This window comes from Microdochium trichocladiopsis (assembly GCF_020744255.1).
Source record: "Microdochium trichocladiopsis strain MPI-CAGE-CH-0230 chromosome Unknown B0I36scaffold_9, whole genome shotgun sequence".
NCBI classification, from domain to species: domain Eukaryota; kingdom Fungi; phylum Ascomycota; class Sordariomycetes; order Xylariales; family Microdochiaceae; genus Microdochium; species Microdochium trichocladiopsis.
In genome coordinates this window covers 2,024,698-2,050,472 of record NW_025763552.1, presented here as the reverse complement: position 1 = coordinate 2,050,472, position 25,775 = coordinate 2,024,698, and the positions used below count along the sequence as shown (strand labels likewise).

The 25,775-nt window shown below is 60.0% G+C and overlaps 10 protein-coding genes and 2 non-coding genes across 12 annotated transcripts; 7 read left to right on the top strand and 5 right to left on the bottom strand.

The window, feature by feature from the left end:
• Nucleotides 1–1,439: 1,439 nt before the first annotated feature.
• Nucleotides 1,440–2,383, top strand: B0I36DRAFT_251341 (uncharacterized protein; the record flags this gene model as incomplete). Its single annotated transcript, XM_046150607.1, has 2 exons — nucleotides 1,440–2,068; nucleotides 2,137–2,383. 2 exons carry the CDS (start codon nucleotides 1,440–1,442, stop codon nucleotides 2,381–2,383), a joined length of 876 nt encoding a protein of 291 aa, XP_046008581.1.
• A 136-nt stretch (nucleotides 2,384–2,519) lies between these two features.
• On the bottom strand, nucleotides 2,520–3,127 carry B0I36DRAFT_366928 (uncharacterized protein; the record flags this gene model as incomplete). Its single annotated transcript, XM_046159379.1, has 3 exons — nucleotides 2,520–2,774; nucleotides 2,854–3,003; nucleotides 3,059–3,127. 3 exons carry the CDS (start codon nucleotides 3,125–3,127, stop codon nucleotides 2,520–2,522), a joined length of 474 nt encoding a protein of 157 aa, XP_046008580.1.
• A 2,614-nt stretch (nucleotides 3,128–5,741) lies between these two features.
• On the top strand, nucleotides 5,742–6,256 carry B0I36DRAFT_417010 (uncharacterized protein; the record flags this gene model as incomplete). Its single annotated transcript, XM_046162098.1, has 1 exon — nucleotides 5,742–6,256. A coding segment is annotated over one exon (515 nt), but the record flags the coding sequence as incomplete, so codon positions are not given.
• Nucleotides 6,257–7,488: 1,232 nt separating this feature from the next.
• Nucleotides 7,489–7,955, bottom strand: B0I36DRAFT_332424 (uncharacterized protein). The gene has a single exon (XM_046155110.1). It carries the CDS (start codon nucleotides 7,879–7,881, stop codon nucleotides 7,573–7,575), a length of 309 nt encoding a protein of 102 aa, XP_046008578.1. The 5' UTR covers nucleotides 7,882–7,955; the 3' UTR covers nucleotides 7,489–7,572.
• A 2,124-nt stretch (nucleotides 7,956–10,079) lies between these two features.
• B0I36DRAFT_332423 (cupin family protein) lies at nucleotides 10,080–10,753 on the bottom strand. Its single transcript, XM_046155109.1, has one exon. It carries the CDS (start codon nucleotides 10,672–10,674, stop codon nucleotides 10,207–10,209), a length of 468 nt encoding a protein of 155 aa, XP_046008577.1. The 5' UTR covers nucleotides 10,675–10,753; the 3' UTR covers nucleotides 10,080–10,206.
• Nucleotides 10,754–10,984: 231 nt separating this feature from the next.
• On the bottom strand, nucleotides 10,985–11,089 carry B0I36DRAFT_t147. The gene has a single exon. It is a non-coding gene; the product is annotated as a tRNA-Ile (tRNA).
• Nucleotides 11,090–12,093: 1,004 nt separating this feature from the next.
• On the top strand, nucleotides 12,094–12,196 carry B0I36DRAFT_t152. Its single transcript has one exon. It is a non-coding gene; the product is annotated as a tRNA-Met (tRNA).
• A 1,415-nt stretch (nucleotides 12,197–13,611) lies between these two features.
• On the top strand, nucleotides 13,612–15,676 carry B0I36DRAFT_295785 (beta-glucosidase C). The gene has a single exon (XM_046151870.1). The coding sequence runs from the start codon at nucleotides 13,745–13,747 to the stop codon at nucleotides 15,536–15,538; it is 1,794 nt and encodes a 597-aa protein (XP_046008576.1). The 5' UTR covers nucleotides 13,612–13,744; the 3' UTR covers nucleotides 15,539–15,676.
• A 112-nt stretch (nucleotides 15,677–15,788) lies between these two features.
• Nucleotides 15,789–16,893, top strand: B0I36DRAFT_165683 (methyltransferase type 11). The gene is made up of 2 exons (XM_046148723.1): nucleotides 15,789–16,506; nucleotides 16,567–16,893. The coding sequence occupies exons 1-2, from the start codon at nucleotides 15,910–15,912 to the stop codon at nucleotides 16,861–16,863; spliced, it is 894 nt and encodes a 297-aa protein (XP_046008575.1). The 5' UTR covers nucleotides 15,789–15,909; the 3' UTR covers nucleotides 16,864–16,893.
• Nucleotides 16,894–16,910: 17 nt separating this feature from the next.
• Nucleotides 16,911–18,436, bottom strand: B0I36DRAFT_332418 (G protein-coupled glucose receptor regulating Gpa2-domain-containing protein). The gene is made up of 3 exons (XM_046155108.1): nucleotides 18,120–18,436; nucleotides 17,745–18,046; nucleotides 16,911–17,681 (listed from the first exon to the last, which is right to left on the bottom strand). Exons 1-3 carry the CDS (start codon nucleotides 18,268–18,270, stop codon nucleotides 16,965–16,967), a joined length of 1,170 nt encoding a protein of 389 aa, XP_046008574.1. The 5' UTR covers nucleotides 18,271–18,436; the 3' UTR covers nucleotides 16,911–16,964.
• Nucleotides 18,437–21,141: 2,705 nt separating this feature from the next.
• On the top strand, nucleotides 21,142–22,018 carry B0I36DRAFT_274716 (metalloprotease 1). The gene has a single exon (XM_046151360.1). The coding sequence runs from the start codon at nucleotides 21,190–21,192 to the stop codon at nucleotides 21,925–21,927; it is 738 nt and encodes a 245-aa protein (XP_046008573.1). The 5' UTR covers nucleotides 21,142–21,189; the 3' UTR covers nucleotides 21,928–22,018.
• Nucleotides 22,019–22,889: 871 nt separating this feature from the next.
• B0I36DRAFT_376756 (major facilitator superfamily domain-containing protein) lies at nucleotides 22,890–24,794 on the top strand (the record flags this gene model as incomplete). Its single annotated transcript, XM_046160492.1, has 2 exons — nucleotides 22,890–23,072; nucleotides 23,103–24,794. 2 exons carry the CDS (start codon nucleotides 22,890–22,892, stop codon nucleotides 24,792–24,794), a joined length of 1,875 nt encoding a protein of 624 aa, XP_046008572.1.
• Nucleotides 24,795–25,775: the final 981 nt, after the last annotated feature.

Below are 25,775 nucleotides of genomic sequence, written 5' to 3'. Positions count from 1 at the left end.
GCACGCGGTCGAGCTGTTCTGGTACACGTGCTCTTCCTGTAGCTGCTCTAGGCCGCAGGCTTGGAAGAGGTTGGTGTCCCGCGCCAGGATGCAGGGGACTGCCTCGCGGTTCATCGTCATGGGCCTGCCGCAGCTCGGGCACTGGAACTGGGTTGTCTTGTAGTGGCACATGGCCGTTTTCGTGGTGTGTTGCTTGCTGATTGATGTTGGTCTTTGGTTGTCGGCGGTGGGAAGGTAGAGGGCTTGTTGCCAAAGACGTCGACGGTATCAATGGATCTTTCTTAGAGGGTGTAATATCTGTCCCATCTCTGGCTGCAAAGCGCGGCCGCGTGCGTGTCTTATATGGTCTCCGTACCACATCTGGCTGGCATTGTTTAATGCCTCGCTGGCAGTCCATGCCTCATCTGACAATCACCTTGTGCTGGAGCTGAGCGAGGCCACGGAGGAATGTTAGGTGTATGGAACAACACCACTCGTCACTGTCGTGCCTTGAACGGCTGACTGGGGCAGAGACTCCGAGATCTCACGAGGCAGCAACGGCAGGCCACTCGGCACATTTCTGTGGCTAAGAGTCATTATCTGGACGTTCTGGTCATGAAGTCACGATGATGCTTGTCGTGCTGGCCTCGTTCTGCAACCAATAAGTCGACAGTGTCCATGATTACAACATGGCCATACTTGAGGGTTCTCCTTGGCCGTCCCAGCGGTTCAAGATGTTCATCTCTGCAGACAGTTCCAGTCACTCAACAGTAACCACAGCCCAGGGCACGATACCCGACTATTTTTGACGTTTCACGCACTGGAAATCATTTCTGCATCATGTTGATTGTAGACACCCCGACAGTGTCAATGTGAAGGATCGTCATGCTCTCTGCGTTTTGATGGGTGGCAGTTCTGTATTGCACTACGATCATGGCAGAACCAAACCAATTCCACCACCACACCGACCTGCGTAGCTCGACAATCATTTCGCTGGTCGTCCGATCTGATACTCACATCACGACGTCCCCAGATCCTTCCCAAAGATCTGGATCGATCGATAGTGTGCTCGTGCTGACGTAACCCTGCCTAGCTCCGTATCTGCATATTGACGGCGGAACGAACCTCCTCGCTCAATCATGAGAGAGGCGACCCACAAAAGGCGACACTTCCGGCTCAGGGGCATGAGTGCGAATCTTGCCTTGGCAATCCTGTCAGCCGTACGAGAGTGAGGTGGTGCTCACCCCCTGCCAGGAGCCCATATCCTCCAAGAAGTTTCAATTCAGCCTTGGCTATCGGGGCTCCCCTCTCTCGTAAGGAACGTCATCTCTTAAAGACGGCACAGCGCACCTCCTGGGTCATCTCAACTCCAGACTCCTCGACTGCGCTCACCCTAGGATACAGTACAAAGATCAGCCCACCCTCGCTTCCAAAGTCCAGCAACCATCCCGCCCTCGACAATGGGATCCTCGGATGTCCCTCCCGCGACCGCGCCCTCGTGGCTCATCCCGGTGCAGACCGCCCTGCTTGGCGCGGGCGTCGTGTGCTGGGACATCACCTACATCCTCATGTTCCTGCGCAGCCGCACCACCAAGTCCAGCGGCGTCCCGCTTCTCGGCCTGGCGCTCAACGTCTCCTGGGAGATTGCCTATGCCTTCGTGGTGGCGGACACGCTGCTCGAGCGGGTCGGCTTCGCGACGTGGCTGGCGCTGGACGGGCTGATCGTGTACAGCCTCTTGAAGCACGCCGGCGACGACTGGCGGGAGAGCACTGGCGGTGGGAGGTGGGTCGCGAGGCATCTGGGCTGGGTGCTATACGGCATGGTCCTCGTCGGATGTGTCGGGCAGGCGGCCTTTGTGCTTACGTTCTTTGCCCGGCCGGGTCTCGTCGCCCGTGCTGTTGTCGCGGGCAAGTATGGCGTGAGCGCCGGCGTCAACAAGGCCGGCAAGTTCTGGAGAGGGCGCGAAGGACTCGACACGACCGAGCTGAGCTTCTGGTCGGCCGGTCTCGCCCAGGATGTCTTCAGCGCGGCGAGTCTCGCGCAGTTGGTTGCCCGTGGGCACTCGGGAGGGACGGGATATCTGATCTGGTGAGTAGTGCCTCGGCTCTGTCTTTTGTCTTGAGGTCTGCCCCTGACGCTTCCCTCGCCGTCTCCAGGTTCGTCCGCTTCGTTGGATCCTTGTTTGGGATGCAGCTCGCTCCAGGCCTGCTGTGGTGGTACTGGCCGGAGGCGCACGGGTTCTGGCTGAGCCCGTTGGCCATATTCATGAGTGGGTTCAGTATTCTGTGCGATCTAGCGTATCTGTTTGTGCTGCGGTCGGTCCGCAAGACCGAGGTGAAGCTTCCTGATGGGAGGCTGGTCGCGGGAGACTCGCCAGAGTCTGTCAAGGTCAAGCCGGCTTGATCGGCAGACGCTGATCAGGGTTTCCTACATTCACGTATGTGCAAGCCTGGTGCAAGCATTCCAGGTGCTTGATCGTGGGGAGCGCAGTCAAGATTATTCATCTGTCGAGCACTACATTGTAGAGGCACCAACCCGCTTAGTTCGCCGCGCTGGCATTCTTCTCAGCCTCGGCCTTCAGGCACGCGTTGAACTTGTCCCAGGGACTCATGTCAAAGGTCCGTCCCTTCCACCACGGGGATGATAGCGTGATTACAACGCCCTCAAAGTCCTCGCCCTGCACAAAGGTCGTGGCTCCAGGGTTCTCCTCGCTTGGCTTGAAGTGGAACTGGTGCACGCCGCTGCCCAGGCCAAACAGCGAGCCCTTCCATTTGAATGCTGCGGCGGAGTTCTCCTGTTCGAGATCATAGAGGCAATCTGGTCAGTTCTGGGTTTGCTTTGCGAGACGCTGCACGAAGAGAGCCATGACTCACCACGACGACGGGACTGTGGGCCTTGCCGTCCATGCTGACGTTCAGCGCATCGCCTTCCTTGAGGTCGAGCGGTTGTTTGTCCTTCTCCGCGGCCTGCAGGTTCCAATTTGGGTTGGGGTGCCATTGCGAGTAGCGGGGCCAGTTCATGAACTGTATAGAGGGTTGTCAGCATCGGCCGAGGTGCACATTGATGAGAAAGACGTACCGCGGCGCGCACGACTGCTGGAGAGGCCTGGATCTCGATCTTGGTCGAGACGCTTAATGTCGGACCCATGGTGGACGATAGCTGTGAGACGGAGACGCCAAGGACGAGGATAAGGGCCGCGCCGGTGAGGATCTTTGAAGTAGCCAGATTGTCGGTGCTGGAGTGAGGCCGAGCCTTGCGTTTCCAGCCAAGGGGGGATGGTGATGATGCAGGAAATGGATGGGATTGGAGAATGGTGACCCAGGGGGAGGAGTAAGGAGCGGGGCGGGGATTTAAAGTGCAGACACAGGCGACAGATCCAGGGGTCGATGGGGAAGCACAACAAAGTCCATAATAGCACGCGGTCGGCATTCTGTAGACGCTCGTTTCCCCTAAAGCCACCGGCGCTTTGTCCGCGTGGCTATCTAGCCTGGCTGGCCGCGGTGGCACAGATACGCCATCAGGTGCATTGATTCCTCGGGGACAAGCAACGCCCAAGGGAGCTTAGCATGGAGCTAAGAAACGCCACCCGGAGAGACGTTGGACCGTGGGGCCGCCCCCTGGAATATACCCCTGTTCGACCACCAAATCTGCGTATTTATCCTGCAGCTGCCCCCCATCACGATTGAAGCCGCACGTAGAGACAGTGGCTGATGTGTCGGACACTTGAGCACTTGTTTCGGTACATTATCGGATCGAAAATGGACGTACGCCACGAACACAGTTTTCTTGCCCGCTCGATGCGCCTTGGGCGAACCAATTATCCCGATTGAACGGGGCAAGGTCGCTTCAGGAGCTTGCTGTCTGGAGCTGGTGCATACTCCAATGGTGCAAGTTCTGTCCGGTCAATCAACAAAAGCGCGCGTCGAGGGATGCGTGGCCTAGGTATCGTGGCGCAGGCCCGTAGTCTTGACATGTCAACATCGTAGCTACTCCCACGACAGTTCTGCAGAAGTGTTCCAGCCACAGATAGTAAATGGACTGACAGTGTTCTTGCCGAAAGTCAGAGAGTTGCTGGCATCTCATTGCCAAGCCAGCTCTCTCTGGCACATGGCGATTTCTCTCTGTTGCAAGGCCTTCCTTGCGTACATCAGCGTAGCGCGGGCATCAGCGACTGCAGCGCAGCAGGCTCGGATCATGCCTTCACTCCCACACAGCTCTCCAGTGCTCCTCGCCTGCCACGAGGGGTGCAAAATGAGATCGTACCCTCTAGGATGTGGTCATTCCATTGAAGTAGTCCTCTGCCGCGCCCTCCAACCTGGGTATTGACGTCATGTCGATTGAACGACAGGACTTGTCAGCATCATTGTCTTTCAAGTTTTGGCTCCAAAGCCTGCGTCTCGTCCGGCATCATCATAGAGTACCGTGGCACCATTGCAAAGCTCTCATGAAGACTACCAGAGTACAATGGCCTCGGGCAAGCAAACGTTTCATCTAGACGACCGAAGGAGCGCCTGCGGACCTGCCCACGGGACAGGACCTGCTTAGTTGCCTCCAATCTGCCCCGTTGTCAGGAAGCGGCGGTTATGGACAAGTAATCTGAGTTTCGTGCCACACAGAGAGCGCCAGGACAAGACTACGCGCATTTCGATGAGCATGCGAACGTGAGCATCCCGGACCGACCTTGTTTAGCTTGCTGGCGTGGTCGAGACTCACCAGCAGCGCCCACTGCAGGATCCATAAATCAAAGAGAGCGGGACTCGGAGTTGTCATTGCTTTCTATTCTGGTGGGTTCAGCTGATCAGGGATCATTTGGAGGTCGTGATCTACAGCCTAAGGAAGCCTGAAATACCGTGAGACCCGGACTAGTGCCAAATACCATTCCATCCTTGTATGGACGGGGCATGGAGAGTGACGTGGACAGCGATCATTATTACTGGTTGCGCAAGCCAGCATCAGGGCAACCCGGATGGCGATGATGGCTCACCCGACAGGGGCCAACGGGCATCAAATATATTAATTAAGTTCACACAGAGCAAAAGACTTGTCAAATGGGGACTCAGATTGAGGGTTGCCGCCACGCGGTCTCTACAGTGTGTATGGCTGGATGCGTTGAGCGGAGAAATGCCTAAAGGATGCGTCCACCGAATGAGCGCGATCGAGGAGCATGGCGGCGCCCCAGGACTTGATGGCCCCGCAAACCTTATCGACGATGGCTTACCACGGGGCCAACTAGTGAGTGTGTCGTGCCTGGATCCCTGCTCCGGCTAGCACTCGGCAGAGCGGATGCCGTATAAGCTTCGAGAACAAGCACTGCCACCTGTGATCCCTGACACCTAGCCACTACACCCCGGGCTCCGCAACGATTAGGTTTTAGAGTTGTTTCATCAACGCAAATCGGACAGGGAACCATTGTGTCTGGCAAAACAGGCCGTCAACTGGCTCAAGCTCTACCGAGATAAATCACGGTAATGGTACCGCCAAGACTTTGTCGAACAATGACGAGCAAGTTGGGCAACAGGGCGCGTCAGCGCCGTGTCGTTACTCAGTGGCTATGGCAGGACCTTCTACACGCCAAGAACATTAGTCCTCTCGTCGACTACGTATGTCGCCATCATCGCGGCCTTGGCGAAGATGAGCCATCGCAATCGAGCCTCAAACAGGAGAGTGACACAGTTTCCGGGACAAAAGCAATCCGTGACAGCAAAGGCGGTTCCATACAGCAGTCCAAAAGATATATAAATGCTGGCGATTCCTCACATGGACCATCACTTGCAACACCAAAGAAACATCCCCTTTCATCAAGACAGCACACTACTTCTTCTTTCAAACGAACAACACACTGCACATTTTGCGAGACTGCCCTCAGACATGGTCCGCTTCAACAACGCCTTGCTTGCGGCCCTGCTGCTCCTCAACGGCGCGAGCGCACATCCGCTCGACCAGAGAGCACCACAGACCGTCCCTCCTCCTCCGCCTCCCCCAGGGGGAGTTCCTCCTCCTCCTCCTCCTCCTCCTCCACCGGGAGGTGCTCCGCCGCCGCCGCCGCCGCCGCCTGGTCCTCCAGGAGGCGCGCCCCCTCCTCCTCCTCCTCCAGGCAGTGTTCCGCCGCCGCCACCTCCTCCCCCGGGTGGTGCTCCACCTCCTCCTCCTCCGCCTTCCGGCACTCCTCCGCCGCCCCCACCGAGCGGTGTTCCTCCTCCACCTCCCCCGCCGGCAGATGGGACTCCACCTCCGGCTCCGAGCGAGGTCCCAGCCCCTCCGGCCCCGGTGGTCTAGTAGTACACCGGTGGCACATCGGCCTTGATATCTGAGTTGTTCATCCAAACGTCTTCTCTCACGCAGCCTCGTGGGGAATCAGCCCGGGGTGTCCCATCCCTCATTGCAAGCGGAGGTCCCGCACTTGGGAATTGGTTTTGGCTCGTTTTTCGCGTGGAGAGTTCAAAGTCTTGACGACCCGGCGATCTTCAAAGAGCTCTGCCGTCTCCACATTCGTTCAATAGCTTAGCAGCATACAATACAAACCGTCACTCGTTTAGGGATCTATGCCCATTGATATACAATTACCATAGTTTGCGCGTCGTCGACAACTCAAGGGGAGACATCATAACTCTCAAAATAGACGAGACTTGATGCGCATGATATGTTGGAAGCCCAGCCGCCCCCCTTGAGGGTGTCAAGGCCACCATCTTGGCGAGAAAAGGAAGAGACGGAACGTGAGTACTCATTGTGGTGCCCGGCTCTGGAGTTCACCGGTAGCACCGGCTATTCCCTGCTCCACCGGTCAACAGAGAAAGACAGATCAGCCGCTTGTATCGCCTACTCAGCCCGCAACCCATACGGGCAGGGTACCCGACCGACCACAACCGCCATTCGTTGGTCATAGGCTTCTATATCGACCACTGGTCCGAAGGCGCTGCCAAGCAAGTAAGCATGACATCACGCAGCCGTGTGACGACATTGCCGTCGACGCTGCCCCGGTGCACATGCCAGCAATAACCCTTGTCGGGCGCTCGCAAAAACCTTTCCCGATTGGGGTTCTGGGGGCCACCGGGTAAGGCTATGAGCTGACAGCGCTCGTCTTGGCAGCAATCCTGCAGCACACCATCCACCCGTATAAGAAGATAACAAGCAGGCCATGCGGCTGGCGTGCCCCCTCAAGCCTGAGAGCACCCCGAGCTAGCCTAAGATGGCGCCAGCAAAGAATGACGCAGCAGCCTCCGCCTCAAGTTTAGGCATGGACGAGAAGCTCTCGCCGGAGAACCGCCCGACCAAGGACCGCGGACGATTCTACAAGGCGACGAGCAGGTTCGGAAACTATGTCGTCCGACCAGACAAGTTCCTCAAGGTAAGGGGCCAGCCGTTTCGCTTCGTTCGGCCAACTTTCCAGCTAATGCCTTCTTGTGTTCAAAGACCTCCCCAGGCAAGACCGACTTCCCATACCAGCCACTGCCCAACGATACGAGCGTCCGCCTGCTTCGCATCGAGCCCGGCGACTCTTCCGAGATACACTGCTCCCTCCACATCGTGGACCTCGAAGACGATCCCACGTACACAGCCCTGTCCTACACGTGGGAGATCGACTATGCCCTGCCCTACTTCCTGGTCGACACGATCAACGGCAAGGTAAAGAATACGGTCTTTGACCTGTGGAACAACCTCATCGGCTCCCGCCCAGGCGGAGTGCCGAACCGCGACGGGGCAGATGCCGACAGCTTAGGCTTTGTCGACACGATCCGTGACAAGTGCGTCCAGGCCAAGCGCACAGTCATCATCGACGGCCACCCGTTTGCCGTACTCCCGAACCTGCACGATGCCCTCTCTCGCCTGCGCAGACCTCGCCGCAAGGAAGAGCAGCAGCAGCAGCCCCCCGTGTCGAGGTACTGGATCGACGCCATCTGCATCAACCAGAACGACCCCGTCGAGCGCGGCGCCCAGGTCCAGATGATGGGCAGGATCTACTCGAGCGCCCGCCACGTATCCGTCTGGGTCGGGACGTACCCGTCCCTGCTGTCCCCTGGCCTCAAGCGGCTGCTGACCACGCCGCCTGCCCAGCTCCCCGACGCGACGGCCCTGCGCCGGCGTCTCGCGCTGCGCAACCCCGTCACCGACGCCGGGCTGTACGGGCTTGTGTCGGCGGCCATCATGCTGCTCACGCGGCGCTGGTTCAGCAGGCTGTGGGTGGTCCAGGAGCTCTGCCTCGCGACCGACGTCGCGTTCCTGCTCGGCGATGCGTTCGAGTTCCGCGAGCGCACGCTGCGGGACGCGTACGGCTGGATCGCCAAGGTGATGGATAGGGAGTACTGGGACATTGTGTACCGGTTCGACGCGATGAAGGCGGTCAACCCGGGCACGCACATCAAGCACCTGCCGCTGTCCCTCGAGCTGCGGGAGCGGCTCCTGCGGGAGGGCAGGAAGATCACCGTGGAGGAGTGGCTGGAGATGTCGAGGGGCAGGCAGGCCTCGGACGCGAGGGACATGGTGTACGGCGGGCTGTACATGATGCTGGACTCGTCGCTGCAGATCTCGAGGGACCTCGTCCTGCTCGAGACGCAGCAACCAGGACAGGGGACCGCAGGAGCAAAGCTGTGGCCGTGTCTGACGGCAGACTACTCCGCCGAGGCACCCGAGGTCTTCTTCAACCTGGCGGCGTGCCTGCTCTCCCGCCCCGGCTCGACCACCTTGCTGTCCGTGGCGTCCAGGTATCCCGGCCAGTCCTTTGAGGCGGGACAGTCCATCTTCCACGCCGACGTCGCCCTCAACGCCCCCGCCGCGGACACGAGCTTCGCGCAGCACATCTCGGCGACCCTGCCGTCCTGGGTCCCCGCCCCGGGGTCCTGGGAGTCGGACGTCCTGCCCTCGCTGATCCACCTCGGAGGCGTGGGATACTGTGCGAGCATCCCGTACGGCGTGAGCAGTGTCGACACGCGGCCGCGCATATCGGCCGACGGCACCACGCTGTACATGCATGCCGCCGTCGTTGATGTGGTCCAGGAACGCACAATCACGGGTCGCCGCAGGTACGACAAGTCCAGCCCGTACGGCCTCGACTCGCCGATCGGGTTCCTCGAGGACGTGCTGCGCATGAGGCGCGAGTTCCAGGGGCGGGATCTGAACCCCAGGCAGAGGGCGGAAGTTGTGCGGGCGATGCAGGGCAGTGTCGACATGGAGGACGGGTATCTTGATGGCAGCAACACCAGCAGAAGCAACGACTTCCTCGTCGCACTGGCCAAGACTCTGACGGCTGGCCTCTGGGACGGTACCGACTTGTCCTCGCCTGACGACGCCGAGGACACCGGCGAGGACAAGGCCCACCGCATGGACAGCGCCCGCATGGTCGGGTTCTGCCAGCACATTGACGCGATGGTCCTCGAGGAGATCGGACAGCTGCGCGACGCCGAGGCCGCGGCCAAGGACAACCCGGCCATGATCCGGGACATCTCGGCGCGGCTGCAAGGGTCGTACGCAGCGCTGCAGGCCGCCTTTCCCGGCCAGCCTTGGCCTGAGCTGCCCTTCGCAGGCGCCGCGGATGCTGGGGCCACCCAACGGCCTGCAGAGTCCCCCGGAAAGCCCCATCGGCGCCCTCTGACGCCGAGGTTATGGTCGAACCACAGCAATAGCAGGAGCAACCTGAGCATCGACAAGATATCCTTGGGTCCCAAGAGCCCGCCGCTCCCGCCGAGGCCAGGCACCCAGGAGCGCAGGCAGCTCGACGACCGGGCCATGCTGGAGAAGTACCGCAGCGCGCAGGAGGCCGTGCTGCCGTGGCGCTGTGTGTATACCACTGTCGAGGGCAACCTGGCTCTCGCCCCGGCGTGGGCGAGGGCGGGAGATCGAATCATGCTGGTCCAGGGCGGCAGGGTGCCGTATGTGTTTACGAGGGCGGGTGAGGTATGGCGGAGGAAGCTGGTGGAGCTGAGGAAGAACCTGGGCGACCTGCGGATAAAGAATGGTGGCAGCCGGGAGGCTAGCCTCGTCTCAGCCGTCGAGAAGGAGATCTCTGGCATTGAGGCGAAGCTCGCCAGAATCAGGACTTCTGGAGAACAGCCGTGGATACTGGTCGGCGAAGTCTACGTCGACGGCTTGATGTACGGGGCTCAGGACTGGGAGAAACTCAGTTTCGAGAGGGTGTCTATTGTGTAGCAGATTTCCATCCGTGGATTCCCCTTCCAGTAATGGCATATCAGTGTTCTCTGCACGTTTCTCCTTTGCTCAAGACATCCATGAACTCATGCCTTGCCATCACTGCCCTTGGGCTCCCAGCCAGGCTCCGCCATGTCAAAGGCCTCCTCCACAAACCCCGGTGCGACCGTGCACCCGACGAGCGTCCACTCCCCGAGGCTCCGCGCATGCTGCCACTCCCCACGCTGCACAATGACCTGCGGCCTCTCCCCCTTCCACAGGTCGCGGCCCAGAACGACGTCCCGGACGGGCTTGCCGTCGTCCCAGCTCAGCGAGAGCCGCAGCGGTGCGCCGTCGTAGAAGTGCCACACCTCGACGGCGTCGAGCACGCGGTGCCAGTGCGAGACGCCCTCGTCGCCGGCGAGCAGGTAGTAGATCTGGGTGCTCTGCGGGCGAGAGGACGTCGCCGAGGTGGTGGCGGTGTCGCGGAAGGTCTCGATGAAGAAGCCCTTTTCCGGGTGGGGCTTGAGGGCGAGCTCCTCGATGACGTCCTGGGCAGTGCGTTGGTCTGCCATGGTGTGTCTGGGCGGCGTATACGTGGACGATGCGTGGTAGTGGCTTGTGGGCAGTTTGAAATGCTGATGAGGTTGGACAGCTTTGGGAGGGTGTCTTCTAGATTGCTGAGCGGGAGGTGAGATGTCATCCGCTTGCCCCACGGAGCATCTGACATAAGCAATAACTTCTCCTGGGTTTACGTCCCGGCTATCTACATTTACGGAACAGCGATCGCCTTGTTACAGGGACAAAATAAACTCGCCACAAACGACCAGAGGTATAAACGGCAAAAAGAGAACAACACAGAGCCCGTTTAAGGCCATGTGAATATGCTCAGTATGAGGGTTGAACTCATGACCTTCGCATTACTGTATATATCGTCCTTGGGAGGGCGAAATATTAGTACGACGCTCTAACCAACTGAGCTAACCGAGCCATTGATCCAATCGTTCTCTGATTGGTCGGTTGGAAGCACGGGTGCTTATGTTATTTTCTGACTCATACAAAGTCACGGTTGGATCTCCGATGGTCGTATTATATTATACTTGGTGCTGTTCTCTTTGCATTATCAAAACCCTTGGCGGTGGCGAAGCGTATCAGGTCGTTATAGCTAGTCCTAAATTCTAAAGGCTGAAAATAGTATGTCGTACTTTTTCTGTGATTAATTTTAAAAACAAAGATAGGATTCTGAATTAATGAATCGATCATTTCAGAAAACCTTTCTGCTTGCACGTCTCGTCAGAGTCATGTACGATCTGATTCTGCTTGGACAACATTTCAAGACTTGGGCCATGCTAGGGTGTAGAGGATCGGTACATGCGACTTTTGTCCAGCGCGATACGGGACGGCTCATGTGGTTGACAAGTTGTGCCATATTTCTCAATTCGCGGAGCACCCGCTATTTCTCTCTCCACCCCTCGGAGCGCGACCACGGTATAATACTAGTGCATATTAAAAATAGAGAACGCGACACTACCCTCGTATCGGGGCTGGAGGACACCCTCCTAACTATTTCATATCTAAGGAACGGGTCGCTAATTTCTCGCTGGGGGCAAAAGTATCGAAGGACTGACGTGCTCAATGGTTAATCAGGTCGTCAGTCAACTCTCAGAGTAGTCTGAGCAACTCTTTTGAGCTCCATTGTGCCTGGAGTCTACTTTGTCTTGCCCATTCAAGTGACGAGGGGAACACCTATTCCAGGGGAATTCACGAATACGTCTCTAGTGCTGCCAACTCAATTCCAAATAATTATTGAAAATGCTCACAGGAGCCACTGTCAAGTTGCCGAGAGCCACATCAAGCTCGTGGTCCTGTTAGCTTAGTCTGTGTTCGAAGTGAGTGATGAGGACCAATGTGTGGGAGATGCCAAGTTACGCGCTGTCACGTGAATAAGAGGCCTGCTAAGCCACATCCGAGACATCAATCAAAACCCACCAATTGTCTTCGTGGCTCAGTTGGTTAGAGCGTTGGTCTCATATAGTCTGTGACCCAATCTCAGGTTGGGACATCCAAAGGTCGTGAGTTCGAGCCTCACCGAGGACATTCAAGTTCTTGAAAAACATCTGCTACAGGTGGTATTTTCTTTTTGTGGATTTCTTGCTTTTTGTATTTTCCGCGTTGACTCTATAGTCTATCTGCTCCAGAGCCCACCAGCAAACACCGTAGCTTTTTGCGCCCCCATCGTTCAATACGCGTGCGGGGCTCAATCGTCGATGATATTTTGCCTGGACGGTCTGTCTCGCCCAAGGGCCAATTCCCGTAAAGCCACGCCCTATCTACTTTGGATGCACCGGCTCTGACCCCCTAGCAAGCTTGTGCATTCCACTACGATATTTTTCGGCAGGCAAATAGGCGACAGCACCGGCGGGTCAACAGGGAGCAAGCGCGTCCTGCTAACCGTGTCCCACTCCCATTCTGACCGAATGCATCGTCTCGTCCTCGTGAAAACTTCTCCTAGGCGCGTGCCCGACGGAACAACTTTCTGCCAGCCTCTTCTCCGGGCCGTTTTCGCCCGGCCCGTCGGTCATGACAAACAGGGGCCCATTACGTCTTTGCCCTGGACACGGAGGGCGGCCCATTGTCTTGAATAGTGGCAATAGCCGGAAGTGCCCACTTCTGAGCAGAAGCATGCCGGCAGCGCGTGGTCACCTGCAAGACAAAAACCTGGCTCTTGCTCGCTCCTCTTTCCCCTCTTTTCATCCGGTCCTCCTCCACATGCTCCGGCTCCATGCTGCCAACACGGCCATAGACCAGGATTCTCCAAGTCTCCACCTCTGCAAAATAGTGGAGGGGATCTGGAGACGGCAGGGGCGTTTTCCCCTGGGAATCGTGGGGATCGCCAGCCTTGCCCCCGACCGGCCAGCAGCCAACACGATGCCAAGAAGCTACTACTCCTCAGTCGGACCGAATGCCCACCGACTCCATGTGTCACGTCTCTCGCTACTCTTCCCCACGATCTAGCCTGCCATCGCTGTGACATGGGCAAGAGACAGACACTGGGGTACATGCATCTACTCCACGCTTCGCGCTCTTCCCGCCATGATTGGACATTCCTGCCTTGACCCCACGCAACGGAGACCTCTGGCTTGCCGTGGATTATCCGCAATGTCATCTCCGAGCGAGGAGCAATTAGGAAAACCTTGGCTTGTGACTTTTGTAAATGTCTTGGCGTCTGCAACGACCCTGCAAGAGCCGGCACTTGCCCTCGGGCGTTCTACACGGGTCGAGGCAGCCAACTGCCGTGTGGTCCCGAGTCGAGATTTGCTGGTGTCCGGCTCAGAAGTGACTCGTGACGAAATTCTTCGTCAGGGGCCGGCTGGAGTCTGGGCCAGGATATAAATTCCGAGTGTGCGCGCTCTCTATACTATCGTGAACCTGCCCGGTGTGAAGTGCCTATACTGTCTCAGGACCGGACTCTACTCCGAGAAACTCTAAAAACAGCGCCTCACAATGCAGCTGGGACCTCTCCGCACCGTGGCGACCCTCGCAGTCTACCTGCTGGCCACGACGACCACTGCCTCCCCCACCGCACCTTTCGACGCCGTCCGCCAGGCTCGTGGCTGCGGCAGCCACCCTCCTCCCACGCCCGCAATGCCCATCTACAAGGACCCCTCGTACTCGGTGGACGAGCGCGTCGACGACCTCGTGAGCCGGCTGACCCGCGAGGAAAAGGTCGGGCAGCTGTACCACCACATGATCTTTCCCGGCCCCTTCAACGAGAGCGACGCCACGCGCAACAGCACGTTTGACATGGTTGTCAACAAGAAGATGACGCACTTCAACCTGGTCGGCGACGTGACCAATGCGACCGAGACGGCCGCGCTGGTCAACTCGATCCAGAAGCTGGCCCTCGACAACAGCCGCCTCGGCATCCCCATCACCCTGTCGACGGACCCGCGCCACGCGTTCACCGAGAACGTCGGCACGGGCTTCGCGGCCGGCAGCTTCTCGCAGTGGCCCGAGACGCTGGGCCTCGCCGCGCTGCGTGACGCCTCGCTCGTCCGGCAGTTTGCCGACGTGGTCCGCCAGGAGTACCTCGCCGTCGGCTTCAAGGCGGCGCTGCACCCGCAGGTCGACGTGTCCACCGAGTACCGCTGGGCCCGCACCTCGGGCACCTGGGGCGAGGACGCCGAGCTCACGGCCGAGCTGATCGCGGCGTACATCCGGGGCCTGCAGCTCGGGGGCCCGACGCCCGAGGGCGACGAGGCCAGGACGTTTGGCACGCACAGCATCACGACCGTCACCAAGCACTTCCCCGGCGGCGGCCCTGCAGAGGACGGCGAGGACTCGCACTTTGTTTACGGCAAGAACAACACATACCCCGGCGGGCAGCTCGACTACCACCTCATCCCGTTCAAGGCGGCCGTCGCCGCGGGCGCCCGGCAGATGATGCCCGCGTACTCGCGGCCCATCGGGCTGCTCGAGGACCTGGGCATCCCGCCCGTCGCGTTCGGCTTCAACAAGCCCGTCATCACGGGCCTCCTGCGGGGACAGCTCGGCTTCGACGGCATTGTGGTCACCGACTGGGGCCTGCTCACCGACGCCATCATCCGCGGCCAGGAGATGCCCGCCCGCGCGTGGGGGCTCGAGGACAAGTCCGAGGTCGAGCGGTGCGCGGCCGTCTTTGACGCCGGGTGCGACCAGCTCGGCGGCGAGCACCGCGTTGACATTGTGCTCGAGGCCATGGCCCAGGGCCTGCTCTCGGAGGATCGCGTCGACGTCTCGGTGCGCAAGCTCATGCGCGAGAAGTTCATCCTGGGCATCTTTGACAACCCCTACGTCGACGTCGCCGCGGCCAACGAGCTCGTCGGCCAGGAGGCCTTTGTCAAGCTCGGCAGGGAGGCCCAGCGCCGGTCCTACACGCTGCTGACCAACAACGACGCCATCCTGCCGCTCAAAACCCCGACCACCACCACAAAGTTCTACATCGAGGGCTTCAACGCGACGTACATGGCCAGCCGGGGCCTCACGGTCGTCGAGACCCCCGCGGAGGCCGACGTCGCGCTGCTCCGCTTCCACGCCCCCTCGTACCCGCGCCCGGGCGGCTTCGAGTCTTCCTTCCCCAGCGGCAGCCTCGAGTTCACGGCCGAGGAGAAGGCGCGGCAGGCCGAGATCTACGCCGCCGTGCCGTCCGTCGTGGACATCACCTTCAGCCGCGCGGTCGCGATCCCCGAGGTGTTTGAGCAGGCGGCCGCCGTGCTGGGCAGCTACGGCAGCGGGCCCGACGCGTTCCTGGACGTCGTGTTTGGCGCCAGCCGGCCCGAGGGGAAGCTGCCGTTCGACCTGCCCCGGAGCCAGCAGGCGGTCGAGGAGTCGATGGAGGACGTGCCGTTTGATACGAAGGATCCCGTCTTCAGGTTCGGCCACGGGCTGAGCTATGAGTAGGGATATGGTGGGCCTTTTCGGCTGGATTATATAGTGATGATAATGGAATCAATCGACATGTTGCCTGCGTCTGGCCCTGGTCATCGTGTGTTGATTCTGGCATGTATGAAGTCTTTGAGCACGTATTTGACCTTTTCCGACAGTCTGAGCAACGAAGATGAATTATAGGATCCTAAAAGTAAGTGCGCAGCCGCAAGGGAGGTCTCGCTATGGCAAGATCATGTGATCAGGTCCCGTTGCGCGATTAATGCCTCACTATTTAGCTACGTTTGTCAAAGCACAACTGTCGATCTGGTCGTCCACACGCCGATGAAAATTCACGCACCCCACAAGACTCTGCAAGCCAGGACCCCGTGGCCAAATCGTGTAAAATGTCGACATCACGCGCAGCCGTGGCCGAGTTGTACGGCAAGATTGCCGAGTCGGAGAACACGCGATTGGCGACTCACCCAATGGAGCGCGAGATTACCCTGCGCGCCATTCGGCACCACCTTTCCGGCTTCGGGTCCGCTGCTGACTCGAGAAACCAGCAGAAACGCATCGCAGACGTTGGCGGCGGGCCGGGGAAACTGGCCTTTGCGTTGGCGGATGAGGGCCACCACGTCGACCTCGTCGACCTCAGCCCCGGCCTGATCGACTTAGCTCGTCAAGAACAGGACAATCGCCGCGCCAATACCCAGGGTGATGAACACCAGGCCCTGCTCGCGAGCATCGGCGTGGGGGACGCGCTGGACCAGAACCTGCCCCTGGCGGCGGGCTCCTACGATGCAGTGCTCCTCCTCGGGCCGCTGTACCATCTCCTGGAGGAGGCGGAGCGGGTCGCCGCGGTGCGCAACGCGCTAAACCTCGCGAGGCCCGACGGCGGGCTCGTCTTCTGCGCCTTTGTCAGCGTCGAGGCGCACCTGCGGGATCTTGCCGTGCGGGAGCCCCAGCGGCTGGTCGAGCAGAGGGAGTTTTACGCCGCCTATGTATGGTCTCAAAGGGGGCCGGCCCACTCTGAAAGGATGCGTATACTGACAAGCCGTTAGCTACAAAATGGCCGTTATGCAAGACACAACAGCACGCTCGGGACGACGTCACAGTCCTTCCACACGAACAGCAGCGACGCCCGGGACTTCCTCCAGCGGCACTTTGCCGCGGCCGCCGACCTCGTCGGCCTGCGCTCGACCGAGGGGATCCTGGGCGGCGGGCTCGACAGGAGCCTGGTCGGCGCAGAGCCCGAAGTGGTCCAGGCTTGGGCAGACCTCATGTTCGAGCAGTACTCTGAGCAGGAGAGGCATCTCGGCGGCGCAGATCACCTGCTTGCAGTGTTGCGGAGGAAGTGACGGACTGTGTTCACTGACAGGAGTTTGTCACAATGAGTAGCCGGCATTTGGATAAGAAAATCAATTGGTTGCTAGCAAATAAATCGACGAGTAAACACGCCTCACCGTCCACGCCACTGCTGATTCAGCCCGTACGTGACCGCATTCGCAAACCCGATGAACTGCGTCGACGCCTGCAGGATCGCCAGGGCCCGGTTGTTCGAGGTGCTGCCCGAGGCCTCCATGATGCGGTTCGTGATGCCCGGGATCCACAGGATCACGTAGCAGATCGGGTACCCGTTGAGCAGCAGCATCTTTTTGATGTCGCGCTCGACCTTTTGCGAGCGCGCCCGGAACTGGTTCGACAGCTCGTGGTTCACCGCGTCGGTCCCCGATGTCGTTGTCGTCGCCGCGGCTGCCGAGGCTTGGTGGTGGCTCGCCCCTGCTGCGGCGTCGTGGCCGATTGTGATTGTCGTGGTGGCTGTGATGCCCTGCTGCTGCTGCTGCTGAGGCTCGAGGCCCTCGTACTGGTACAGGTGTTCTTGTGATGACGAGGTGCCAGCCTCGCTGTCTTGGAAGCCGCGTTTCTGGTCCAGCTCGATGCTTTCTGACGCCGGCGACGACGAGAGGCTCTTCTTGTGCCGCCACGATGCCGCCTTTGCGGCCAGCGAGGAGCCCGAGGAAGGCGGGCCCGTGGACACGGCGCTCAGCCTGCTGAAGTGCCGCGTAATGTAGATCCAGATGTATGTGTACGTGACGATGGTGATGAACATGATGGCGAAGCGCCAGCCGTGGCCGAGGGCATATCGCAGGTCGGTGCGCTGCGCCGAGATCCAGCACTGTGTGACGAACGCAGACGTTAGCAATCAGGCCCCTGGACGATGCTTGACGGCAAAACATACCCAGTTACCACTGACGGGCACCATCTGGCCCAGCGCCAGCGCCGTCGTGCTCGTGATGATGGGCATGATCCAGACGGACAGGCACATGATGGCCTTTACGAGAGTGGATGCCTCGGCGACACGGCCCGTCTGGGTGACGACCAAGAGCGTCGCGATGCTGATGGCCAGCACCGAGAAGTCGGTGGCCTGGACGGACAGCTGGCCGAGCCAGCCGTTGAAGGCGCACGCGGGGCCCGGGTACAGCTGCTTGTCGCGCACGTATATGATGCCCGATATGCTGTTGTCGGTGGCATTGATAAAGTCTGTTGCGCCTCCAGTGTCAGCCCTTCCGGAATGCCAGGACCTCTGATGAAGAGGAATCGGGTCAGGCCTCACCTGCCAGAGCCAGGTTGAACACCAAGGCGTGCCGGAACGAGCGCTGGCTCTTGTTGAAGAAGACGAAACAGGCGAGGACGCAGAAGGAGGCAGTGGCAGACAGCAGGCTGCCGCCCAGCGTCACGCCGGCAATCGTTGCGTCGAAGGCCATGATGTTGGCCGTTATGTATGGTGTGGACTTGTTGGGCTCAGAGTTCCTACTGATGCGTTCGATGAGGACGATGGTGAGCCGGTGAACGTGTGGGCCATGAGGAGCACTGCCCGAGAGAGGCCGGCCCACTGAATAAGAAATAGCGGCGTGCGGCGTATGCAGCGATGGTCACAGCCTGTGCTTGGGAGGATCGGGGGAGGCAGCGCGTCATATGGTCGCCGTCTGGGGGCCGTGGCGGCTGATGTCAGCACGCAAGAGCGATCAGGGCTCAATCAGGATGTCGACAGTAATAGAGTCTCACATGCAGCTGTGTTACAGAAATCAGGCGACGGGTGGTGCCTGGTCCTGGGGTGGCTAGTTCCCACCTCGTCTTCCCGATGTGCCGGGCTCAGGGCCGCGTATTGTGAACATGGCGCAATACTATGGGTCTTGGTGGCTATATAATATCCGTTTGGAGTTGCATGCCGCAGGCGTGACCGTCTCCGTCGGCCAGGGGTCCTCTCGGCCGGGTACCTGAAACCCCAATGCATATTCTTGCGGAGTCCAACCACTTAAGGTTCAAGTTCAACAGGTGCTTCTTTGTCAACGCCGCGAGAATGTCTCGTGGTGCAGTTAACGGGTCTTTTAGTTAAGCTCCGTGTGCAGGCGGCGTGCTTCTTCGTGGCTTGGAGGGCCAGCGCACGTCGAGGGGGCGGGTTGCTTACTATGCTCACTGCAGGGCTTGGCCAAGAGGAGGAATCCTGTGCCCCTCGGTCACTTTTTGGTCACTGTAAAAAGCAAGCAGGCTGTGGGAATGCGGAATTCGGGCCCCCAGCTTCCAGGGGTCCAGCCCACCCATTCCCAGCGGCCTGAATGCTAGCGTTTAACCAGTCCCTCATAAAGACTGGGTGCTGCCACCAGTACGGGAGGAAGCGACCAACGTTGGAGCCAAAAGTTATGTACCCCGGACCTGGGCGTGGGCATTCGAGTGGAGGACATGAAAAAGACCAGATAATCGGCTGTGATGGCTGCGTGGCTATGTGGCGTAACGTGGTGTCCCCCCACCAAGAACCCTGCCAACAGGCGACGTCACAGCGATGCTGCGTCAGACGCCAAGCCATGCGGCGGGCGGCTTTTGTTGATACGATACTCGATAGAGCAGACACGCTGACAAGGGGGGCGGCCGGGGGCCCATCCTGTCTCAGTGACAAAAAGCCCGGGCATGGGCTGCACAATTTGAAGCGTGACCTCGATTGCCATGGCCATTGATTTGAAATCATCGCTGCCCACGATCTCGAGCTGCACTGGTGAATGCGCCGTCCTTATCATGCGGCGAGAACCCTGGTGCTCATTCCCCTGCAGACATGAAATCACGACCTGACTCGAGCCGCATTACAACAGGGGTCTCGGCACTTCGAAACCCCCCACGATCCGCGCGAGGGTGTTGCAGATGCCACTTCAGGGCAGCGAGCGACTCGCGCACGTCTTATTTGGCGTCCAAAAGGTTGGGATTATCAGCAAAGTCCGGCCCGACTGAGGAGGCAGGCGAGGAGTCGGAGGTCGGGTCAAGGTCCGGCTCCGAGGGCAGCTCAAAGTCCGCGGAGGCTTTGAGCCCATGAGGCTGTCGTGCGAATGTATCTGAGCTGGGAGCATCATTTGTGTTAATCATTATCATGGCTGCTCCACTTCAGCAAGGATGGTCTCGACACTCCAGTGGACGCCAGGATGGCACGGGGCGCCTTGTATCGGAGCCCGTGGGGCCAGAAGACAAAGGCCAGAGACCCGTGGCTGGTGTACTCCAAGGTAGGGCATAATATGGCACGCACGCCTGGGTAGATGTGGCGTGGTCCAAGCTGCAAATCCGGGGGTGACGGGTGCCTCGTGCTCTGCCTTGGTACCGTCTCCAGCCGCATGCCTAGGGCTGGGCACAAGCCTTGTCTCATAATGACTCGGAATGTGCAGTGATACAGAGTATACTAGTCCTGGACGGGGCCGTCCCCGCGAGCATGGTACTGCAGCTGAGGAGCGTTGGCATTTAGGCTCGCCTGGACACTCTTGGCCTGCCTGGACTTTGCAGAGCAGTTTACTGGTTACCTGCCGCCTGTCAAGACTTTGCCCCTAGAGCATGTCAACGATGCATAAGGTTCGGCAGCCGCCCTGCATACCCGCACTCTTAGCGGCAGGCTAGACACATGCACACTGTCGAATCAGCATATCCAAGCTGGGCTTTAGACTTTTGCCAGCCGAGCGTCGCCCGCTCCTTTGGGCCAGAACTCGCCTCGCGCTGTCTAGATCTGTCTAGCACGCTCGGGTCGGGTCCCTCTTGGGGCCTCGCTCCCTCGGCTACCATCTGCTAGGCGAGGCCCGGCGCGCCTCGTTGAACCTTGCCCGGTGTAGTTGTCGCTGAGGGTTTACTGATACAGCAGGCTCTTCAAACCGCCGTCCAATCCACCAGCACTCTCTGCGGCTGCAGCTGAAGCTGCGGCAGTCTTTGTATGATGGTCTCGTGCATCTTTTGCAACTGCCTCTCGGGCCCGGACCGAACAGATCGAGGCCCCGATGGGCGCAACTCTATCTCATGTCAGCTGCAGCGCGCTGCTTGGCTTCCCCAAGCTAACGGTGCGCGCCGCGCGCCTGGAACGCCATCCGCTGGGCTCAACAACGTATAAAGAAGGGGCACTCGCCGTCGTCTATGATCCCGAAATCTTGATCGACATCCAGAGGCGCAGTCTTGACTCTTCACAGTGATCAAGCCTCTTCCTCGCCATCAGCTCATCAGCTCCCACCGCCACCATGCTCTTTAGGCTCCTCCCTCTCCTCACGCTGGCTGCCGCCGCAGCCATCGGCGAAGACGCCGACTTTATCGGTCGCGCGGCCTCATCCCCCCAGCGGTCCTGCGGCGCCAAAGCAGGCGCGGCCTTCATCGCCATCTCGGACAAGATGAGCGCCCAAGAAGCGGCCGAGGCGGACGACCTGACCGCGCAGGCCGCAGCGCCGAACCGCAACATCACGGTGCCCCTGTACTTCCACATCATTGCGGCCTCGGACAGCGCCGCGGACGGCTACGTGCCGCAGTCCCTCGTCAACGCGCAGCTCAAGGCCATGAGCGACGCGTACAACCCGCAGGGCGTCTTCTTTGACTACAAGGGCGCCGAGTGGACCATCAACACGACGTGGGCGGCGGGCGAGGACGAGCACGGCATGGGCGTGAAGCTGCGCAAGGGCGGGTACAACGCGCTCAACATGTACTTCCTCGCCTCGCTGCCCGACAACCTGCTCGGCTACTGCTACTTCCCCGTCACGCCCAAGCCGCTGCCCGGCAGCAACAACTTCATCGTCGACGGGTGCCGGCTCGTGTCGTGGACGATGCCCGGAGGCTCGCCGGGCGGGCCGTACAACGCCGGCGCCACGGCCGTGCACGAGGCGGGCCACTGGTTCGGCCTGATGCACCCGTTCGAGGGCGCCTCGTGCACCGGCCGCAACGACTACGTCAAGGACACGCCCATCCAGTCGACGCCCAGCTTCGGCTGCCCCGTCAACAAGGACTCGTGCCCCGGCAAGATCGGCGTGGACAACATCCGAAACTTTATGGACTATTCGGACGACACGTGCTACACGGGCTTCACCAAGGGCCAGAGGAAGCGGCTCCGGAAGATCTGGAAGGCGTTCCGCAAGTAGGCCGAATGCAGAGGTAGAATGATAGGGTGGCGGGGCGGATCTCTTCGTTGTACATGGCTTTATTGCACGGGGTTGTCTTTTCGTAGTCGAGTTTCGAAATAAATGTTCTTCGCTTTGACTGTCTGCCTCATGTAGAGACGCTGATGTCTGCAAGGTGCCTTGTGACTGCCAGGCGGCTCTCTGTTGGAGATCTCGCCCGGTTTGCTCTTAGTGTTTCCAGGTCCCAGCAGAGGTTGCATGATCCATCTGTCTCCATCGGCAGTCAGGAATTCGCAGACCTTCCACCACATATTTGTCATTGGTGACACCACAGTCAGAAGAGACGGTCCCACCATGCCGAGGGATTTCCGGAGCTAGGTGTTGCTGTGGGCCTTTTTCTCTTTTCCCGCCGGCTGGGAATCCTTGATTGGGCACCGGCATCATGTCAGTGTGCATTAGCGTGCCGCAAGGGGCCCGCATCCTCGTGGTTGAGGCTCTGCGGCATGGACGTGCGTTTCGGACGAGGGAAGCGGTAGTTTTTGCCCAAGCCTCAACCTTAATCCGCAGCGAGTTGAGCCCGAAGCACGGCGAAGAGATTTTCCCAGACGCCGCGCAAGTGAACGGCGACTCTCTGGATCCGCGTGCTCCGTGCTCCGGACAAACCCGGCCCAGGGCGTGGTGCCATCGACAGCCCACCTGCCGGCGGAGAACCACTTATCAGGGAGGGCGACATGGGCCGCGGAGCATTCTCCAGCGGCACAGAGCCCACTCCTCGGTGTTGGCTCGCCAAGATGGGTACTGGTCTGTGGAGTTGGCCACGATGCTGTTCTGTGCCTCTGGGCATTGAGCAGTCACGGAGTAATAAGAAGCACAGAGCCGCATGGGCACACTACGCCCTGTCCCGACAGCTTGGCGGAGTTCGTCAGTACCCTGTGATATGATAACAGCGTCACGGTGCAGATTCATCATCCAACAGCATCAAAATGACACCCACCGACGTCGAAGCACAGCCAGTGCCCCTGGAACACATATCGACGGCCTCAACGAGCCCCAGGACGAGCCTCGGCGAGCATGAACATCACCACCACCACCACGGCGCCGACCTGGACCAGGCCCTCTCCCGGATCCAGACCTGGGCGCTCGAATACGTCGACCTCGACTTCTCCGTGCAGGAGCGCGCCCTCGAGATCCTCAAGACGTCCTGCAGCAGCACACTTCCCGGCCTCAACCTGCACGCCTCGCCGGCCGACTGGCCCCTCGCCCGCAAGGTCCGCGCCCTCGTGTTCCCCTGCCTCGCCGCCCTCCTGGCCGGCTACGCGGCCGGCTCGTACGCCTTTGCCGGCACCCCGCTCAAGCAGGCCTGGTCCCTGTCGCCCGCGGCCTACAACACGGGCATCACGACCTTTGTGCTGGGATTCGGCCTCGCGCCCGTGGTGCTCGCCCTGCTGAGCGAGATCTACGGGCGGTACTGGATCTTCGTGTCTTGCGGCGTCGTGTTCCTGCTCGGCACGGCCGGGTGCGCGGTCACGACCTCGTTCGCGGGGATGCTGGTCGCCCGGTTCATCACGGGCGCCGGCGCGAGCGTCTTTGCGACGCTGACCGCGGGCGTCGTCAGCGACCTGTTCCCCGGCGCGGCCGAGCGGTCCACGCCCATGGCCCTGTATTCGCTCTGCCTGTGTGCGGGCACCGGCGTGGGGCCCCTGGTCTCGGGGGCGATCGCGGCCAGGGCGGCTGTCGCTGTCCCTGACGAGGAGGACGGGCGGCTGCTCTCGTGGAGATGGATATTCTATATCCAGATGATGCTCATCGCGGCGGTCACGGTCGCGGTCGCGCTCGTGTTTGAGGAGACGAGGGCCAATGTGCTGCTCGCGAGGAACTGCCGGGTGCTCAACGAGCACATTGACGAGCTGGAGAAGGACGGATCTGTCGTCTGCGACCGCGACCTGCTGAACGACGCGGGCTCTGGAGTGCCGGCCCCGGGGAGGTCTCAGCAACAGAAGCGTACACGGTTCCGCGTTCCACACCCGTCATCGTCCTCCTCGGCTTCGGCGAGACCGCCGTCCCTGCTCGCCCAGGTCTGGCGGTCCTTGTGCTTCCCCCTGCAGCTCCTCGTCACCGAGCCCATCGTCTCGTGCTTCTCTGCCTGGGTCTCGTTCGCGTGGGCCATCCTCTACATGCAGTTCGCCACGATCCCGCGGGTCTTCCGCGACGTGCACGGCTTCGACGACCTGCAGCTCGGACTGGCGTACATTGCCGTCATCGCGGGGTGTCTGCTGGGCTGTGGGCTCTGCATCGCGCAGGACAAGATGGCGAGGTCTGTCGCGGTCGTGAACGTGGCGAGCAGAGCGAGGATGTGGTTGACGCATCGCAACGAGGCGGCCGGAACAACCCACGACGAGGAGAAGCAAGATCCAAACACGAGCCACGACAACAAGAAGAGCCCCGAGTCCAGAATCTACTTTGCCTGCCTCGGCACGATCCTCCTCCCCGCCGGGCTGTTCATGTTTGGCTGGACGACGACCGCCTCCTCCTCATCAGAGGCATCAGCAGCCCAGACACCTGATTTCCACCCCATCGTCCCGACCATCGCCATCGCCCTGTCCGTGACGGGCATATTCATCATCTACCTCGCCGTGTTCAACTACCTGGCCGACGCGTACGGGCGCTTCGCCTCGTCCGCGCAGGCCGCGCAGAGCCTGTGCCGCAACGTCCTGGCCGGGGTGCTGCCGCTCGTCGCCGACGCCATGTACGACCGCCTGGGCTACGCGGGCGGCGAGAGCCTGCTGGGCGGCATCGCGGTGGTCCTGTGTCTCGTGCCGTGGGTGCTCTGCGTGTTTGGCGAGAGGATCCGGGCGAGGAGTCTGTTCGCCAAGGAGCTGGGTCGGTGATTTCTCTTTGCGGTGGTCTTTATTGATGGGCTGATACTGGGGTGTTCTGGGGGGCAATGAGTTCAACGAGACGAGATTATAGAGCTATAGACATGATACCCTGGTGCAAGGCGCCATGCATTGTAGTAATAAATTCACAGCCTTTTAACGTACACGGACGCCATCATTGGCCAGGAACTCCAGTCCAAACACACGCTGCATCTCGCGGGCCGTGGTTGAAGTAACCGAAATCCAGCGAGTCTTCTACAGAGCGAGCAGATGCTGGATATCAAAACTAGGTTGGGCCTTCACGATATAGCGATGTGTCTGTCTACCCGGCATGCCCTCGCCTCGGAACGGCGCACTCTTGACATCCTCTCATTGCATGAGAAAGCAGAATTGCGATCAGATACACAAAGACGAGGCTGACTATGCTCACGGGAGCCCGCCCCGTGATTGAGCAGTGTTTACCCGAAAGTCTATTCCTCAAGACACAGGTCTCGTCTCAGATTGGGAACAAACTCTCCTCCCAGCTGTCAGATCCTCGACCACGCCCCGTGAACGCCCGCCACACAGCCTTTGGTCCCGAGTAAGCCAGCCATGGTCTTCTGCATATGTCAGCTGAGGCCCGTCACGTGCAGCGTCGTGGCAAAGCCGTGGCTGGTTCAGTCTCTCGCAGATCAGATCGTGCCGAGGAGAACAAGCTCCCGAGATGTCTTTGATGTGTCGCAGATGGGGCGGCAAGTCGGAGATAAATGGAGGGACTGGGCCGAAGGATGCGAGGCAGAAACCACGCCTCTGTGTTCAAGGAGTAAACACTGGCTCGTGTGGCAGGTTCACGTTTGCACAATCCCCCCCAATGGCCGATGATGCTTGTGTTCAACATCCCAACGTGCCAGCATCGCCGGCTTCCACTGGAACAGAACACCGTTCTAGCGGACAGCCACGACCTGCGCCACAAGCGCGACTGCGTCTGCTTTGCCCATGCGAACTTGCAAAGGT